The sequence below is a fragment of the Phlebotomus papatasi genome, chromosome 1 (assembly GCF_024763615.1).
Source record: "Phlebotomus papatasi isolate M1 chromosome 1, Ppap_2.1, whole genome shotgun sequence".
Lineage (NCBI taxonomy): Eukaryota > Metazoa > Arthropoda > Insecta > Diptera > Psychodidae > Phlebotomus > Phlebotomus papatasi.
The window spans coordinates 110016006-110034882 of record NC_077222.1 but is presented as its reverse complement, the minus strand read 5'-3'; the positions used below and the strand labels follow the sequence as shown (position 1 = coordinate 110034882).

Genomic DNA, 18877 nt, shown 5'->3' with positions numbered 1-18877 from the left:
GAATCATTTGCCCTTATAAACCAAACCTAAACAACAATTTTCTAAAAAATCATGCCTGATTAGGAATTAGGGGAGTTAAGCCATATGGCTAAGTCTCAGGTCTGAAGCTAGCCTAAGGTCCTTAACACACTTAGGACTTAAGTCAAGAGACGGCTTAGTGAAAAATGAAAGAAATGTGGTTTAACCATTATTTCGAATAAATTACGCTAAGCCGTCTTTCGGCTAATCCTCAAGTCTGTCAAGGACCTTAGCATTATTTCAAATATTATTATGCTAAGCAGTGTCTCGGCTAATCTTAAAATCTGTCAAGGCTCTTGGCTTAGCTATATCGCTTAACTGCTCTAATTTTTTTTTATATTAATTTTGCGATTTTTGGCAAAATTTAACTTAGAATTGGATTATTACAGATAAATGACCTAGGGTCTCAAAAAGCAATGAAACTGCTCCTTATTTTAAGATTTTGAGACCTTCGGGAACTGGGCTAAACGTCTAGTCTAAAGACCGCTTAAGGTTTGAATATCGTGTAGATGTAAGAACAATGATCTGTGATATGTAGGAACCGATCAAAGCAAAGGATTACTAATATAACTGCCCCCGTAGAGGTCGAGCAATAAAAAAAGATGCCAGAAGTCGTCATATGTTGTGGTATAAATCAAAATAACACAACGATCGCGATAGGAGATCAGCCAAACGATCGTTCTTGTCACTGAATTCTCCAGGCGGATCAGCAAACGCTAAAGAGCTGTGAGTGTGTAGCTGTGATTATAAATACGAGCTCCAGGCCCAGAGTCCCAAGCAGTTGAGCCCAGAAGTTGGTCGAGGCAACACTGGTTATAGTTCTTCTTCATTTGCTCAAGTGTTTTAAATTTCTTTTGCTTTCTCGATACAGCCAAGTGATCAAGAGTACAGGCTGCAAGTGGAGTGTTTGGTGAGATTGTGGCATTATTGTGTGTAGCATCTCAAGTGAATCCGAAGGAAAAGCTGATAGCATAAGAGTGTGAATTGTTGTTTTTTTTGTGAGAGGTGAAAAGTTTGTTTCGAGGGAAAAATATGGAGCGTTTCCCTTCAATTTCTCTGCTTCTTCTGGCCAGTCTCCTCGTTGCATTTGTGGCCAGTGAAGAGTTTGAGTTAGTATCATCAGTTCATTTTCTAATCATTACGTGATCTTTTGGTGTGAAAGCCACCCAGAGTAATTCAATTGTGTGCTTTCCCAGCGATGTGGCTCGAGCTGCATCACCTGGATTTGCCGATGGATTCAACCAGTGGCACTCGGGATTGCTAGATTTCACCGGAACGCAGGGTCTCTACTGGCCTCACCAGTTGAGCCCTGAATTCCGCGATGGTAGCCCTTTTGGTGGACGGCAGCCGGCTGTTGAGCACATCCCTGTAAAGGCTGAAGAATCCATGGATGGCAAGCCTGATCGCGATTCTGAACCCGTTGGTGAGTTACTAGTTAATCCTTCCTTTTTTTTTTGTTAAAAGTTTGTCAAAATCACTATCTTCATAATGAAAAGCTTCTTTAGAGAATATGAAAGAACATTGATCAATTGTTCTCAAGATTGTTAATAACTTCCGCAAGATGCGAGATCATCGCAAGATCATCGTGAGATCACATGGAAGAATTTTGCATCTAATAAATCATGGCTTTTTGCTGGGATGCCTGAAATAACTCTTTGAAGATCATATTACAGGAAATACCTAAACAACGATCCATAAATTTTTCTTCAAATAAAAATGATCTATCCAAATGATCTTTACTTGAAGCACTTCAAATTTTCAATAACTTAATTCATTATAGTGCAAATTGTGTGATAATTGCATGAGGTTTCCATTTAGAAAACATGCTTTTTTAATGTGAAACTTTTCTATTATTTCCTCAATTTGCCTTGGAACACAAACTATATCGGTTATTTTGTGAATTATTTGCAAATGATTTCGAAATTGAATCACTCAATTTCCCCTAAGAACTTGTGAGAAATTTCTATATTTGTCTGTTTTTGGTTAGTAAAAAATATGAAAATGTGAATATAAAAATATTAAAAAGTCTTTAAAAGATTAAAAAAAAAGAAACCAAAAAGTTAATTTTTCTTCGATGACTTTAAAATGCTTGATCTCTCACTTTGCTTAGCTATATCGTTAATTCGAAAATTTTAGGTTATTTTGAATAATGTAACCTCAAAAAATCTTCTATTTTTTGTTGTTATAAAATATGATCTGCTTTCAAAATGAAATTTTGATTCTGAGTAAATTTGATTTTTTTTTAATTTTTTCTGCTCATTTGTTTTTAGCGTTTCGATATTACGTTAAACATAACCTTAAATTAAAGAATAACTTTTTTAAGTGATTAAAAATTTTTCAGAGTTCACAAATCAGAAGTAGGAATTTTAAAAATAAACTACAGTGCCCGCTTTTTAATTCTGATTATTGGGAGACAATATAACAGATGTCCGCTTCGTTATCCGGATGGATTTTTTGAATTTGTTCTACGTCTCGAAAATATAATATGAGATTTTTTTTGTAGTATTAGTATAAAAGTTTTAAAAAAGATTAAAAAGACATAATTAGAGAATTCTATGCTGTTATACTTCATTTATTAAACAAAAACATCACAGGATAATTCATTTTCATTGCTGAATACTCGTGCATACATAACCTCAAAATGATTATAAATGTAACCGTCGAGTTAATGTATTACGCCGATCCGGATTAGAGAGCGGGTTCTGTACATAACATAGAGGTAATCTTACATTGTAAAATGACGTTTGCTTTAAAAATATAAACATAACCTAGAATAGTGAATTAATAGAAAAGTCATTAACCATCCACATAATGGAAATTTATTAACCTTTAATAATTTTTATTGCTAATATTATAATTTTGAGAATTTATAGTGTTACAAATAGTATGTTTTTAAGGAAAACCCGGACTTTTTGTACATTACAATTCGTGAATTTTAGGTTATGTCTATCCTTAACTGATATTAGCTAAGAAATATAATTGCTTACCTATATTGTCTAGATCTTTTCTGTCAGTTTTGATCAATTTTAAACTAAATAAGGTAAAGTTACTGCCAATATGGAATTTTTTGTTATTTAAATTGAATGGGACACTTTTCAAAATCACAAACTGTTGGCTCTAACTATTGGCCCTGTTGCGATTTTAATTGTTCAAATTTAATTTTTATTTGGATTTATTCACTTATTCAACAAAAAGGTTATTAGAAATAGAAATTGAGGTTATGCAGTATCTGATCCATAAAAATCTGCTAGTCCCATAGCAGCAGGATTCCAAGTACAGTAAATCATGTAAATTTCACCTACGATTAAAGAATATAATCTTTCTAATTTTAAAAACTAATAATAACTTCTGATACATTTTAAAAGCCTGTAATATCTCTTTCATTTTTGAGGTTAGAATTTTACACATTTAAGATCAAAAAAACTTTCTCGGATAACTTTTTTTTTGATAAATAAAAATTGATAAAAATCTATACCAGGCAGAATAAACTTATTCTGTCAAATACAATGCCTCTTGGATTTTGGAGGTTAGGTTTAACATAACCTAAAACTTATTAAATGGTTATAATAAGCAAAAGAAAATAGGGCCCATTATTTCAGTTTTTCCAGGCTGATATTTTGGTGTAAATTTTGGTCTGAAAACTGATTAAAAAATGTGTATATTGAAATATACTTGGTTATGTGACTAAACTTCCGGGTCTGAACTGGCCATTACATTTGAATCCGTCTTGGAATTTATCTTTGCAGATGTTGAGTTCATCAGTGGATCAATTGGCAATCCTGATGATACTCAAGTTCAGATTGACAATCGTCCTCCCGTGCAGGCCTATCCCTCTTTTGGTGCCGGCTTCGGAGATACTCTCTTCCAGCACACTTTCAGCAATTTCCCGGGATTCAACAACTTCTTCCCCGGCTTCAATTTCAACACCCCTCAGCTTGGACTCTGGTGGAGAGGGTGAGTCACTCATCATTTGCAAATTTATGCACATTTCATTTCCTCATGCATAATCACAAGCGCATCGCGATCAATATGTTGTGCAATGGCATCTTTTCCGTCTCAAGACTAACAACAATGTTGAGGTTTTGTTCCATTTCTTGGTGAAGATGAGGAGAAATTTAATTATTTTGGTTGATTTTTCTTTCAAAAGTGCCATTGAGTGAGTTTTTGTGTTTAGTTTTGGTGAATAATCTCTCGATCATGTGTCCAAATAGACCGTGAGAAGGGGTTTCAAGACTTTGTTTTTGCTCAATAATTTCATTGTTTCATTTAACATTTCTACAAGATGAATAAAAAACTGTTAAAACCGCCCAAAAGTACCAGCTTAACGATCGCGAGGATGATCTTCATGGGAAGATCACTTGGATGAAGACAGAGTATCCCAGTTTTTGCGGAATGCTTGAAGTCATGCTTTAGTTTATATAACTTTTAAATTGGTTTTGCTTTAATTATTGGGATGTACATAAATTTTTTCAATGTTCTAAACTTAATGTTTTAAAACCGATATCTAATAACTTAGAACACGTTCAAAATAGCGTAAAAGTAAAGAAATGGATATAAAATCCATTGGTTTTTCATCGATTTGATATCGGTTAATTACCGATTAGAACCGATTGAAATATTTATAGGTTCAAAGACCTTTCAAATGAATACAAACTTACTCCAATAGGTTAATAAATATCTACTTCTCCGGGTCTTCTTGGAAAATAAAAGAAATTCATTTAAAATACAGTAGACTCTCTCTCAATTGGGCATTTGGGGTAAAATGCCATCCAGTTTATCAATAGATTTGGGCGTCAAAGCCTTTGTAAATTCCATAAAAAGTGCTCAATTATAAAGAATCACGATAAAATAGGAAGAACTACAGCGAATTTGAGCAAATTTGCTTTAAAATCAAACGTGAAAATTGCCAACAAAACTTTGTGCCCGATTGAAAAAGAGCCGATTGAGTGAGAGTCTACTGTAGTCAAAATCGGTCAATACACATTCAAGATATTTGGGGTTATGTTGTAAGAAAATTGATCTTCAAGACAAAATTGCCTTTAAATATGTATCCTTTTAGTTAACAATATTTCATAATTAAGGAATAATGAAGCAATTCTTCCTTGATAATTCATTAAGTACTTATTAAGTATTTAGTAAGTTCTTAACTCAATAACTTAATTTTGATCAGTTGTAGAACGTCAAACTACCTTAAAAATATTTTTAAAAAAAAAATGAGAGTAAGATCTGCGCTTTGTGGCAGTCAAATATCGCATGATTCAGCCTTAACACTAAGTACTTAATTAGGTCCTTTGTTAAAGTCCTTAATTAAGTAGTTTATATTAAGGATATCAAATGTTTTTTAATGAAATAAAACGTGTTTTTTGATTTTTCAATTTGCGCCTGATTCTCAAATCGATGAGATAGAATTGCTTAAAATAAATTAAATGGAATTATAATATTATAATATACTCTCCTCATCGAGTTAGTGCAATAATAATTTAGAAAAATGCCACTGCAAGACCCTCAACTGGACAGGGATCGCGATCTTTTGGGTCTTTTTTTGACATGACACGATTTCTTGTGCGAAGATCACAAGCAATTTCATGACCTTTTCGAGCTAAAAGGAAGACAAAAGTGTTGTTCAGACAATTAATTAGTTGCAAGAGAGTGGAGACTTTATTGAATTGCTGGAATGAATGTCCCCATGCGCTTAAATTGCTTGAATTCTTCGTCGACATTGAATTATTCGTTTGAATTTTTACTCAATTCCAAATTCAAATTGATGATTATGTCGCAATTTCGCTCTGGTGGATGTGACTCTATGGCGGAAAGATCGGGTCATGGTGCTTTGCTTTTGCCCACATCACCTCATAAATCCTCACCCGGCTCTCTATCACTCAAGTATTATCATTTGAGCATACTTCCCCTGGAATACAGTCCCCAGCAGAATGTTCCAGATCAGTGCAAAATGCGTGGCTGGTCGAGAGACACTTATTCAATTGAATTTGATAGAATAATTCATGAAAAGTCAGCAATTACATCAGATGCCATCAGCATTTTTTTTTTGTTATTCCAACTCTTGAGGAATTGCGCACAAGTTTGGGAGGGAAACTCTCTTTTGTTTGCTGGTGGGCACAAAGAGAAAATTCAGTTTATGTGGGAGATAGAGTTCAGTTTTTTTTATTCAACCAACCAACGGTGTGAAGTCTTCCAGGGCCAATTTGCATTTGAAAAAAAAGGTGATCTTCACGATCTCTACGTGATCTTGCACTGCTCTTTCGAACGTTCTAAGATCAGGGGATCCTCTGGTATCACTTTAGACTTCAGACTACTATAATAATAGAGATAATACACATTCAAGGGAGATTGTATAAGTTTTTGGGTATTCAATTATTTGATCTTTGCGTGATCTTCCTCTTGGCAGCAATTGTAAGATCAGGGATCTTCTCATTTGCATAATTTTCAGTGCCTTGTACACCTTTCTTTTTATTTTGGAAAATGATTGAAGGACTTCAAGAAGAATTTTTTTAATGATCTTTGATCTTGACTTTTGTCTTTAGTTGTCTCTATTTGGCTGAGTGCTCGATTTTGCAAAAGATATTTAACGTTTTAGATCAGGAAAATTTCGTAAAGTCAAAATTCACATCCTTTTCTTTCTCAAAACTCTTCTATATGTCTGTCCTACTCTTTTGTACTCTTCTTCTTTTTTTGAACATCATACCAAACTAAATTTAGTTCAGTCCAATTTTGAACACAAAAAAGTGGGACCTAATTTTTTTGAGAAAAAAGGGACGCGAATTTTAATTTCGTGAAATTTTACTGATCTAAAAGGTATGCCGGAGGCATAAAAGTTGCTAAAGATGCAACATTTTTACGTATTCCTACATATATAAGGGTACAGCGCCTCTGGTGTCGGTTATATAGGTACCTAGGGAAAAATGGGGTAATAGTAAACACGGGGTAGTTGTAAACATTGAAATTTAAAAAAAAAATAGATATTAGACTTCAGAGGACGAGCCCTATATGAATTTATAGATACTATGGGGATCCTTGTCCTGAAGAAACGGTTGACATAAGTCCACGTTTTTACGTAATCGATTTTTCTTTGTGTTTGTTGATGTCACGGTCACGAGACTGTTTGGTGGTTTGAGAACACGCAGAGAACTAGGGACAACAGGCAAGACAGGAACCAACAGAAAGAAAAGTCGATAATGCAGAAGCATTTGAGAACAGTCATGTGCTAAAAAAAAGTATTCAGTAGAGAGATTACCCCTTTTCATTTCACATTGGAGTAGCACCATTATGCTATCAATCAATTTAAACCAATTTTTGTGGGCTAAGTCTGCCTTATATCAAAAAATAGATCAAACTCTTAGTATTAAAAATTTCAAAGATACAAATCACACATTTGAACGCTTATTAGAGGCAATTAATATAAATCGCATTAAAATTTTACTGAGCGAGTGTAATGAAACCGCTATTATTTTAATAAAGCGTGACTATTAACTATATTTTCATTGAAGTGTTTTATGTTAGTTAAGTGTCGTTCTATTAGAGGTCCCAGCAATTCTTCCAAGCTTTTAAATCTAAAATTTTCCATATAACACCCCATAAAAATCAAATAGGGTAAGGGTACCAAATTCCGGCCGGCTTGCAATTTCGGTCACTGTTTCTGTTCCTTAAATTTCCATGAACTTTTAGTTTTTGCATATTCTAGAGATGATACAGTGCAAAAAATAACAAAAAATGTCGCTTCGACGTACGAGATGATGTGAAAAAGACTTTAGAAAAATTCCGGAAGAAAAAGAAACTATGAGAATGAAGATGGCCGAAATAGGCCACCAAAGCTATGCCTACATTTTTATTCATTTAGAGAAAATAAAGACGATAAACTGTCTACAACGTTTCAAGCAACACTCCTTAAAACGAAATAACAAAAAGTGCAATATATATTGAAAGTATTTCTGTTCCAATTTTAATTAATAACTATTTAATTAATGTTTTTCTTGCTTTATTTTAAATGTGAGTATCTCAAAATGCACCCACAGTACCCAGTACCCTGTTCTGTATCTTGTCAAATCCTTCTAGTGATTTATGTTAAAATTTGCTAATTTTTCTGTTATAATGTTCCCAATTGTGTCTCGACAAAAATAGAAAAACTGTCACACTTTATTGCACCAATGAAAACTTTAAAATTTTCTATGTAACTGAAAAACTATTTCAGTGACAAAAAGCCTAAATAAGGTTCAAAAATTTTAAATTAAAAAACTATAGGTAGTCCTCAGATTGCTTTTTAATATTTTTGAGCTGTCTTTCTACACAGAAAAAATTGTAACATTGTTTGTAATTGTTTGTGAATTTTCATTGCCTGGAGACTTACAAAATACTATTTTGTATAACTCATTAAAAAGTTTGTAAAATTTGTAATTTTCACAAACATTGTTTGTAACATGCAAACATGACGAGCATTTTCTATTTCTTTTTACAAACATTTACTTCTAAATGTTTGTAAACAAAGAAGAAGATTCGTAAAATTTTGTCATTTGTTATTTCCGAGTTCGCTCACGTTAAGAATCTCACCTACAATAAGCTGATCTAGGCTTATCACTAGCTTTTTCTTATTATTTTATAGACATTAGTTTCGTACATTTTTGTTTATCTGACAAAAGTTTACGAACAAATGATAGAATGTTACGTACCTCTTTCAATGTATTTACGAAAAAATTAAGAACAAAGAAACATCGTTCGTAAAATTATGTCATTTGTTCGTAAAGTTTTGCAGACAAACAAAAATGTACGAACAAATGTTTATAACAGAACAATGAAATGCTCGTCAAGTGATCGTATTAGGATGAATGTTTTCTAAAAAATACAAACTTTTGCAAACTAATATTTTTAATAGGTACATAACTTATTGAAATTTCTTGAAACTTTCTTAACAGGAGTTTTGTATGGAATCTTGTCAATAGATTATCGTCTTTGGTTTCTCTAAAATTACTCTTAATATATTTTTAAATAAATAAAAATATATACATTGCTTTGGATGATATTTCGGACAACCTGACTGTCGTAGTTCTTTGCCCTTCCGGAACTCTTCTTGGGGATTATAGATAAATAAATTTTTATTCCGACTCTGTAACCTGAGTCTGTTGCCGCCTTACCATTACCGGCCTCCCCAGGTAAACGACAGAAGCCCTGGTTCAATATACCGTATATGCCAGTCATACAATCTAGTAGTTTGCAGTACAATTATGCAATTAATAAATAAACTTAAGAGAGAAAAATGAAAAACCAGTAGCATGAGGCTATCATTTGGCATGAGGAGGGTGCATGAATCCATATCATCTCGTTCGTAGAGGCGACATTTTTTTATCAGAACGATTAAAACTAAAAAATCAAGGAATTTTGAGAAACAAAGGAAATGGACGAAATTGAAAGCCTACCAAAAATGTTTTATAGTTCCCTTATATCTTCAAATTTTGCAGTATTATTTAGTATCACCTAGGTCTACAGATTCTAAATATTTTCTAAAGAATAAAAATAAGACCAATTAATTTCATTCCCAAGAAACTTAATGAAATCGCTCTTTAAATGGGCCGTTAGTGATTCAAATGAACTCTTTTGTGACATCAGCGCCACTATAGGCGCTTCCGCGAACCTCGCTTATTCTTAAAAGCCCGTTTCTACTGCAAAACCTCTAATTCCATCCAAAAATTTGTATTTTCCCAAAGTGAAAGAGCCCCAAATGATGAATGACTGTAACAGTAAAAAGCACTTAACCCAAGACTTGAATTAATTCACTCAAAGAAATAATTACTCTGCACAAAATATTTCAAGAGCTTAAAAAATTGCATGTCTTGTGCAGCATATAATTACCTCTTTAGGGTTTCAAATGCCACGATTTATTCAGCCAAAGCATGTAAAACTATGAATTTTGCAAGAAGTTGCAAAAATTTTTCATGATTTTAATGGATTGACTTTCAATTTGGTCGCGGAAATGCTTATTAAAGTGATATTAAACTGTTTTTTTGTTCAATTTCCTTCACTTGATCGTCTGCTGATGTGCTGATAAGGTGTTTTTTGAGAAATAGAAAAATTGTATTGCAAAATAGGAAGAGCTTTTACGATCAGAAAACAACCGTTCAACTCCCTAATCGCTATTAAATGGGTATTTTGTTGAGATATTGTGAAAGAATTTGAAGTATTTAACAATGAATACAAGTGCCAATAGAGCTATTATCCGTTGTTGAATCTTCGCAGATTTAGAATTTTTATAGCAAAAAATGCTCCCAGGGATAATTGAATCAAAATTGCCAATAATAGCGTGCTGAAAAGTATTTCGTAAGATCCATCAATTTGCGATCACAAGGAATGGAACAGCTAAAATTAAGGAAAAAAATGCTTGTTTGGCAGCAAATCACCGTGAATTGCATTGGCCTCTAACAGACATCTCCACCGAAAAGAAGTGCCTTCAAGTGAAATTATTTATTAAGAAAAGAAATAAAAAAAAAATACGCGAAAGTGTTTCGTAGAAAATCAATAATTTCAAATATTACGATCGGCGATAATGATGAAGTTTCTCTCTTTTCTACCTCTTCAAAGATAATCAAGACAAATTAAGTGCAAAGTTTCCATCTTATTTTGAAGACAAAAGAGACAATGAACACCTCAGACTTGGTCCAACAAAGACAATTTTGGGTGTGAAGAGATCGCGCGACAGAGACCTACAAAGAACTGAAAGAATGGGCTTTTTGGAAGAAAATTTTCCTTGGGATGCAAATGAATCAATTGCACGCTTGTGTGATTTTCTGTGACCTCGAAAGAGTGTCTCTAATCACGGAGATTTTCCTCTTGGGTCTCTGCATTAGAAATTGTGATGCACGATGACTTCAAAGTTGAGCACTCGAAAATGATGCGTCACTCCTAATTCAACCCAGAGTGACACCCATTAAACCATTTCCTCAATTTAGAGTCATTGTGGGGCATATTTGTCTCACAACCCTCTTCTGGTTATTCCCCTGCTTTTGCCAATGATAACAATCACTAAACAATCAACCTCAACTAGAGGTGATCTCGATCAACAGACTAACCACCCTGACCACCTATTTCTTCTAAGACAGTCAAAAAGTGACTCAGGTAATGACTATACTTCATCATTTAGTCTGGAAAGAGTAATAATTAGGTCATAAAGGAGTAATTCACACGTTCCTCGAATCACCAGGGGTAGTTCTACGTTTTAGATACAGAGGGTCTCGGGATTATGTATAAAAGGGATTATGCACACACATCTAGTGGGAAGTCGGGCACCTTTGAAAGTGGGAAACCTTTGAAATTGGGATTTTTCACCTATTTTTAAATAAAATTGAGCGTTATCGTGATATAATTTAGCTGGACAAACAGATTTAGAAGCTAAATTATATCACGATAAGGCTTAATGTTATTTAAAAATAGATGAAAATTACCAATTTCAAAGGTACCCCATTTTTAAAGGTACCCTACTTCCCCCTATGCATCTTTGCCTATCACTAGGACAGGGGTGTGCAAGAACCGTTTGAACGTTTGAAGTTCTGGTAGCGTTTTGACCATGGTGTTTTAAAATAAAAACGATTTTTTTTACTATAGAAAGTTATTATGCCATTGATTGTGTTAAATGATACGTCAAAGGTGCATTAAAAGATTTGTCAAAGTCTTGGTTCTATAAGACAGCTATTTTGCTTAGTGGGCACCATGCACTTTATTTTATAATTTACCTGAAATAAAGGTAATTCCCACGTCACTGCACTGGAATGACTTAAGATATTACTGCGCTTTAGAAACTCTCTTACCCTCATATTACATTATTTTTACCTGAAATAGTTACATCAGAACTGATGAAAAATATAATATCAGTCTTTCGAAAGCTATGTTTACACGTTTAACACTTTTTTTTATGTAAAATTTTCGTAAATGTAAGTGTTTTTCAATTTCGATAATTACTAAAGAGTTCTCTCGATAGTATGCTAGCTGTATGTAAATTCAATGCTGAACTGAAATAAGGTCCTCTTGTTATTTAGACTAGTGCTTTACCTATTGAGTTAGTGAGGTTACAATTTCCGTTTGACCTCGAATACGATCTGGACCAATTGCGTTGTGCACTTCAATCGAAAACTCTTGGAATTGAGAGATTTAACAGTGTTATCGTGCGTACAATTGAGCTTACAGCCCAAATGGTAATTTTTGAGTAACTATTACCTCATTATAACATGGAGGTTATTTCCCACTTCGAAAGGATGTCATCTAGGTGTCCAATTATTTACTAAGACCATATGGCTGAAATGACGATATGCTGACTTTATTTTGCTACTTGGGTTTTCAAGTATTAAATATCACTAAATCACTACTGAAAATTAAGACAAAATCATACAATAAAATAAATAAGGGAAAGTGGCCTGTCTTTGAATGCGGCGGCCTTTGAATGCTTCTATTTTTCTCTTATTACCCAAAACTAAATAATAGTTAATAGAAAATAGTTAATAGTATTATAGTTCACAAAATTGAATTTTTGCTTTGAGAAATAAGAGAAAAATTGAAACATTCAAAGGCTGGATGCATTCAAAGGCAGACCACTTTCCCCTATGTTTTAGAATGTATTTATTTATTCAACAAAATTTGTTAAATTAATTGATCACAAAGTGATTTTAACCAAAATATATATTTTTTTTAATAATCTTTTTTAAATAAAACTCGTTTTCTTGGTTACTTGAGTATTTTACTAGGAGATCTACTGCTACTAATGATTAGCTTGCTCCTGGGATACTATCCCTACTATCTATGCCAGAGTACTTAAAAAATATTAGTCTTAAATCTTTGTTTTTCTCTCTTTTTCAATTATTTTTTTTTATAACTACTTTTTGATAAGTTGTAAGTCAATCCAAAACCGTTCCAAAACGGGGCCGTGCTTGAAAATCCATCGTTCTGATTTCAAAATATATCATTTTAATTTTTTTTTTGAAAAATAATGGAAGAAAATTCTAGAGAAGTATTTTAATGATCTAGTTAAATTTTTGCTTAAGCATATAAACCAATGACACTGATCAGCCGGGAAGCTGATCATACGGTTGATCAGTTGATCTCACGGAAGATCGCACTTCTTCTTTGTCTTATTCCCGGGTCAGAGACATTCGCGTATTTACCGTTAAGCACTCTTGCAACTTTTTATTCCACAAGCACATTGGATGATCATGAACGTTCCCTTACTCTGGAGCACGAGATTAAGAAGTAAATATTTCTCCACGAGAATTACCAACTCATTGTCACCACTTTGTCAATCGCTTGAGTCAATTTCACGCTTCCACGTTCACTGATGAGATTTCACATTTCACCTGTACCCATTACCTTGATTTTCTCATCCGACTCATTCGTCGATTGAGAACACTTTTCACTGAACTTTGTGTTCAGCAGCGGAAGGAAATCCATATAATTTTGTTAAAATGAAATCAAAGGTTTGATGGGAAAGTATCACTAGAGATTTTCAGTTTCTAATTCTTCCAATTTCTAATTCAATAACTTTTTAGAACACTAAAGGTTATGGGATGAGTCTCAAGGGGCGCTGCAGTCAAGGACTTTAATTCAAATTCTAACAACGCGACGTTTAAAAATCAACGATCAAATCCAAAAAATCTATATTTTCTGCGAAGAGAAAGAATCTCAATTTAATTATTTTAATCTCTTTCTCTTCCTAGAAGCTAGATAATTACCCTCGATTTTTTTTACAATCAAACTGATATTTAGCGAATCATTTTTTTTGTAGTCTTGATAATTTCACGGAGTCTGGAACTTTCTGTGAATCCCAAACTCGAAAAAGGTCACTGAAAAGTTGACTGATAAAAGCATTAAAGTGGATTTTTCTCTCATCATTTTCGTAGTTAAAAGCCTTATCAGGGGTTATTTAGGTGTCAGTATGTGCATTAAAGTATTTTCTTCGAACATCATTGTTTTGGAATTTTTTGTATGCGAGGAAAATTCGAGAGTGAGCAAACCAAGTCATTAAGTCACCAAGTCATTCACATTCCATTTGTTTGATGAGGAAAAAAATAAGTGCCATAAGTTGCGTCTTCTTTGCAGACCCAATGTATGCACAGAGAAGGAGGAAGATGTTGAGGAATGGGACAGAGAAATGCTCTCTGGATTGTCACTGAACTTTGAGTCGTGCGTGGAGAAGCCCAACAAGCATGTCTGCAAAACTATGTGAGTAATTTTAAGCAATTTCCTGATTCGGCATAACAGCAGATTAGGGTAACTTGGAAATTAAAGAAATATCTTCCATGAAGATAGTATTGATATCCTTGAACAAGGTTTATTAGGAAATAATTTTAGGACACGCCCATTTCAGGAATTGTGAACAAGTAGCAGTTATTTGTTTTGTATTTTTAATGTGTTGCGAAATGATACAACATTATCTAAGTAAATCGAAAGCGATCTTGGGCATTGTAGCTAGGTTTCTGTCTATAAAAATATAGGCCACGCCCTTTAGAGAAGGTCTTCTAGAAAGAACAGAACTTACGATGACTTTATAGATACAATTTTTAAATATCTTGCATATTTTAATACTTTCAACAATTTTACAAAACAACGGATAAATATGAATGGCTTTTGGGTAGGAAATTACAAGTGGGTGGAGCTTTATCAAGCTCCACCTCCAATTTATGTTCTCGTACCTCACCTACATTTTTCTTCGTTCTTTTATTTCTACACGCAGAGAAATTTCCAAGTATCCAGATTCAATCCCCATGGGATTGTTTCAATCCCACGATTTTTATCTCAAAAATATCCTAAAATTTCTTGAATCCAGGAGAAATGGGATTGAATTTTAGAAACAATGTGATTGATTTTATCCCCTAATGTGATTGATTTTTAGAAATCCACATTTTAGGAACAAATGGGATTGTTTTCATCGCATTTTGAGATGGAATTTTAGAAACCAGTGCGATTGAATTTATCCCATAATGTGATTGATTTTTGGAAATCTACAATTTAGGAACAAATGGGATTGTTTTCATCCCATCTTGAGATTGACTTCATCGCACTATGCGATTGAACTTATCCCACAATGTGATTGAATCTATCCCACAATGCGATTGTTTTTATCGCATTTTGGAATTGTTTTTGTCACATTTTGGGTTACTTTTTATCGCATTATGGGATTGTTTTTATCACACAATGTGATTGAATCTATCCCACAATGTGATTAAATTTATCCCACAATGCGATTGTTTCTATCGCATTTTGGGATCGTTTTTATCGCATCTTGGGATTGTTTTTATCACATTATGGGATTGAATCTATCCCACAATACGATTGTATTTATCGCATTTTTGGATTATTTTTATCGCATTTTGGGATTGTTTTTATCACATTATGGGATTGAATATATCCCACAATGTGATTGAATCTATCCCACAATGCGATTGTTTTTATCGCATTTTGGAATTGTTTTTGTCACATTTTGGGTTACTTTTTATCGCATTATGGGATTGTTTTTATCACACAATGTGATTGAATCTATCCCACAATGTGATTAAATTTATCCCACAATGCGATTGTTTCTATCGCATTTTGGGATCGTTTTTATCGCATCTTGGGATTGTTTTTATCACATTATGGGATTGAATCTATCCCACAATACGATTGTATTTATCGCATTTTTGGATTATTTTTATCGCATTTTGGGATTGTTTTTATCACATTATGGGATTGAATATATCCCACAATGTGATTGAATCTATCCCACAATGCGATTGTTTTTATCGCATTTTAGGGTTACTTTTTATCGCATTATGGGATTGTTTTTATCCCACAATGTGATTGAATCTATCCCACAATGTGATTAAATTTATCCCACAATGCGATTGTTTTTATCGCATTTTGGGATCGTTTTTATCGCATCTTGGGATTGTTTTTATCACATTATGGGATTGAATCTATCCCACAATACGATTGGTTTTATCGCATTTTGGGATTATTTTTATCACATTTTGGGATTGTTTTTATCACATTATGGGATTGAGTCTATCCCACAATGTGATTGAATCTATCCCACAATGCGATTGGTGTTAACGCATTTTAGGATTGTTTTACCGCATTTTGGGTTAGTTTTTATCGCATTATGGGATTGTTGCACAATGCGGGATAGATTCAATCACATTGTGGGAAGAAAGCAATCTGATAATGCGATAGAATCAATCCCATAATGCGATGAAAACAATCACAAAAAGCGATAAAAATAATCGCATTGTGGGATAGATGCAATCATATTGTGGTATAGATTCAATCCCATAATGTGATAAAAACAATTCCAAAATGCGATAAAAACAATCGCATTGTGGGATAGATTCAATCATATAATGTGATAAAAACAATCCCAAAATGCGATAAAAACAATCCCAAAATGCGATAAAAACAATCGCATTGTGGGATGGATTCAATCCCAAAATGTGATAAAAACAATCCCATAATGCGATAAAAAGTAGCCCAAAATGCGAAAAAACAATCGCATTGTGGGATAGGTTCAATCCCATATTGTGATAAAAACAATCCCAAAATGCGATAAAAACAATCCCAAAATGCGATAAAAATAATCGCATTGTGGGATGGATTCAATCCCATAATGTGATAAAAACAATCCCAAAATGCGATAAAAACAATCCCAAAATGCGATAAAAATAATCGCATTGTGGGATGGATTCAATCCCATAATGTGATAAAAACAATCCCAAAATGCGATAAAAACAATCCCAAAATGCGATAAAAATAATCGCATTGTGGGATAGATTCAATCCCATAATGTGATAAAAACAATCCCATAATGCGATAAAAACAATCCCAAAATGCGATAAAAATAATCGCATTGTGGGATGGATTCAATCCCATAATGTGATAAAAACAATCCCAAAATGCGATAAAAACAATCCCAAAATGCGATAAAAACAATCCCAAAATGCGATAAAAATAATCGCATTGTGGGATGGATTCAATCCCATAATGTGATAAAAACAATCCCAAAATGCGATAAAAACAATCCCAAAATGCGATAAAAATAATCGCATTGTGGGATAGATTCAATCCCATAATGTGATAAAAACAATCCCAAAATGCGATAAAAACAATCCCAAAATGCGATAAAAATAATCGCATTGTGGGATGGATTCAATCCCATAATGTGATAAAAACAATCCCAAAATGCGATAAAAACAATCCCAAAATGCGATAAAAACAATCGCATTGTGGGATAGATTCAATCGCATTGTGGGATAAATTCAATCGCATAGTGCGATAAAGTCAATCTCAAGATGGGGTGAAAACAATCCCATTTGTTCCTAAATTGTGGATTTCCAAAAATCAATCACATTATGGGATAAATTCAATCGCACTGGTTTCTAAAATTCCATCTCAAAATGCGATGAAAACAATCCCATTTGTTCCTAAAATGTGGATTTCTAAAAATCAATTAAATAAAATAAAATTAGAAACTATTAGCCCTGGGAGTCAAGTCGTCTGGTGGCGCAATTGGTAAGATCGTCGACCCAAAAGTGGAGATATGCCAAGAAGTTGTGAGATCGAATCCTGGCCGGAGCGAAAAAATGTGAATGCCTGGCTGGATGAACATAGCAGAAATCAATAGCAAAATGGGATGAAATCAATACCAAAATGGGATAAAATATATATCGGAATACCTTAAAAACAATCCCAGAATACGATAAAAACAATCTTAAAATGCGATAAAAACAATCCCATAATGTGATAAAAATAATCCCAAAGTGGGATAAAAACAATCATAAAATGGGATAAAAACAATCCCATAATGTGATAAAAAACAATCCCATAATGGGATAAAAACAATACCATAATGTGATAAAAACAATCCCAAGATGCGATAAAAACAATCCCATAATGCGATAGAATCAATCTCACGATGTGATAAAATCAATCACATTTTGGGATAGATTCAATAGCATTTTGGAATAAAAACAATCCCAAAATGAGATAAAAACAATTCCATTATGCGATAAAAACAATCCCAAAATGGGATAAAAACAATCCCATAATGCGATAAAAACAATCCCATAATGGGATAAAAACAATACCATAATGTGATAAAAAACAATCCCATAATGCGATAAAAACAATCCCATAATGCGATAGAATCAATCTCACGATGTGATAAAATCAATCACATTTTGGGATAGATTCAATAGCATTTTGGAATAAAAACAATCCCAAAATGGGATAAAAACAATCCCATAATGCGATAAAAACAATCCTGTAATGCGATAGAATCAATCTGAAAATGCGATAAAATCAATCCCATGATGCGATATATTTGATCGCATTATGGTATAAAATTGATCGCATTGTGGGATAAATCTATTCGAAATATTTTCGAAAATTCAATCGCATAATGGGATGGATTCAATCACCAAATGTGATTGGAGCCATTTCAATCTCACAATGGGATAGAATCAATCCCAAAATGCGATCAAATCTATCACAATATTTTCGAAAAATCTATCGCAAAAATGGGATAAAATCAATCACAATATGCTCTAAAATTCAATCACAAAATGGGATTGAATTCAATCGCAAAATGGTATTGGAGCCTTTTCAATCCCAAAATTATCCCATTTTGCGATTGAATCTAGAGCATAATTTCTCTGCGTGTAGTAATTTTACAAAACAATGGATAAAATTTGAGGATCCTTTGTGGAGATTGTGTAAACAAATAGGCGGGGCTTCTGAAAGGCGTGGCACAGTTTTTTTTTTGCAATACTAACATTCTTACGATAGCACTATATGCATGTAATTTTAGTGAAATATTCTGTAACTGAATAATTCCTTTATT

At 33.3% G+C, this 18877-nt stretch overlaps 1 protein-coding gene across 1 annotated transcript in view; it reads left to right on the top strand.

The window, feature by feature from the left end:
- The first annotated feature begins 681 nt into the window (after window positions 1-681).
- LOC129799237 (transforming growth factor-beta-induced protein ig-h3) overlaps window positions 682-18877 on the top strand; it is a 31784-nt gene continuing 13588 nt past the window's right edge. Inside the window, exons 1-4 of the mRNA XM_055842953.1 lie at window positions 682-1127; window positions 1215-1441; window positions 3765-3972; window positions 14104-14226. Coding sequence (XP_055698928.1) covers window positions 1051-1127; window positions 1215-1441; window positions 3765-3972; window positions 14104-14226 — 635 coding nt within the window. The 5' untranslated portion in view covers window positions 682-1050. The remainder of the gene's footprint in view (window positions 1128-1214; window positions 1442-3764; window positions 3973-14103; window positions 14227-18877) is intronic.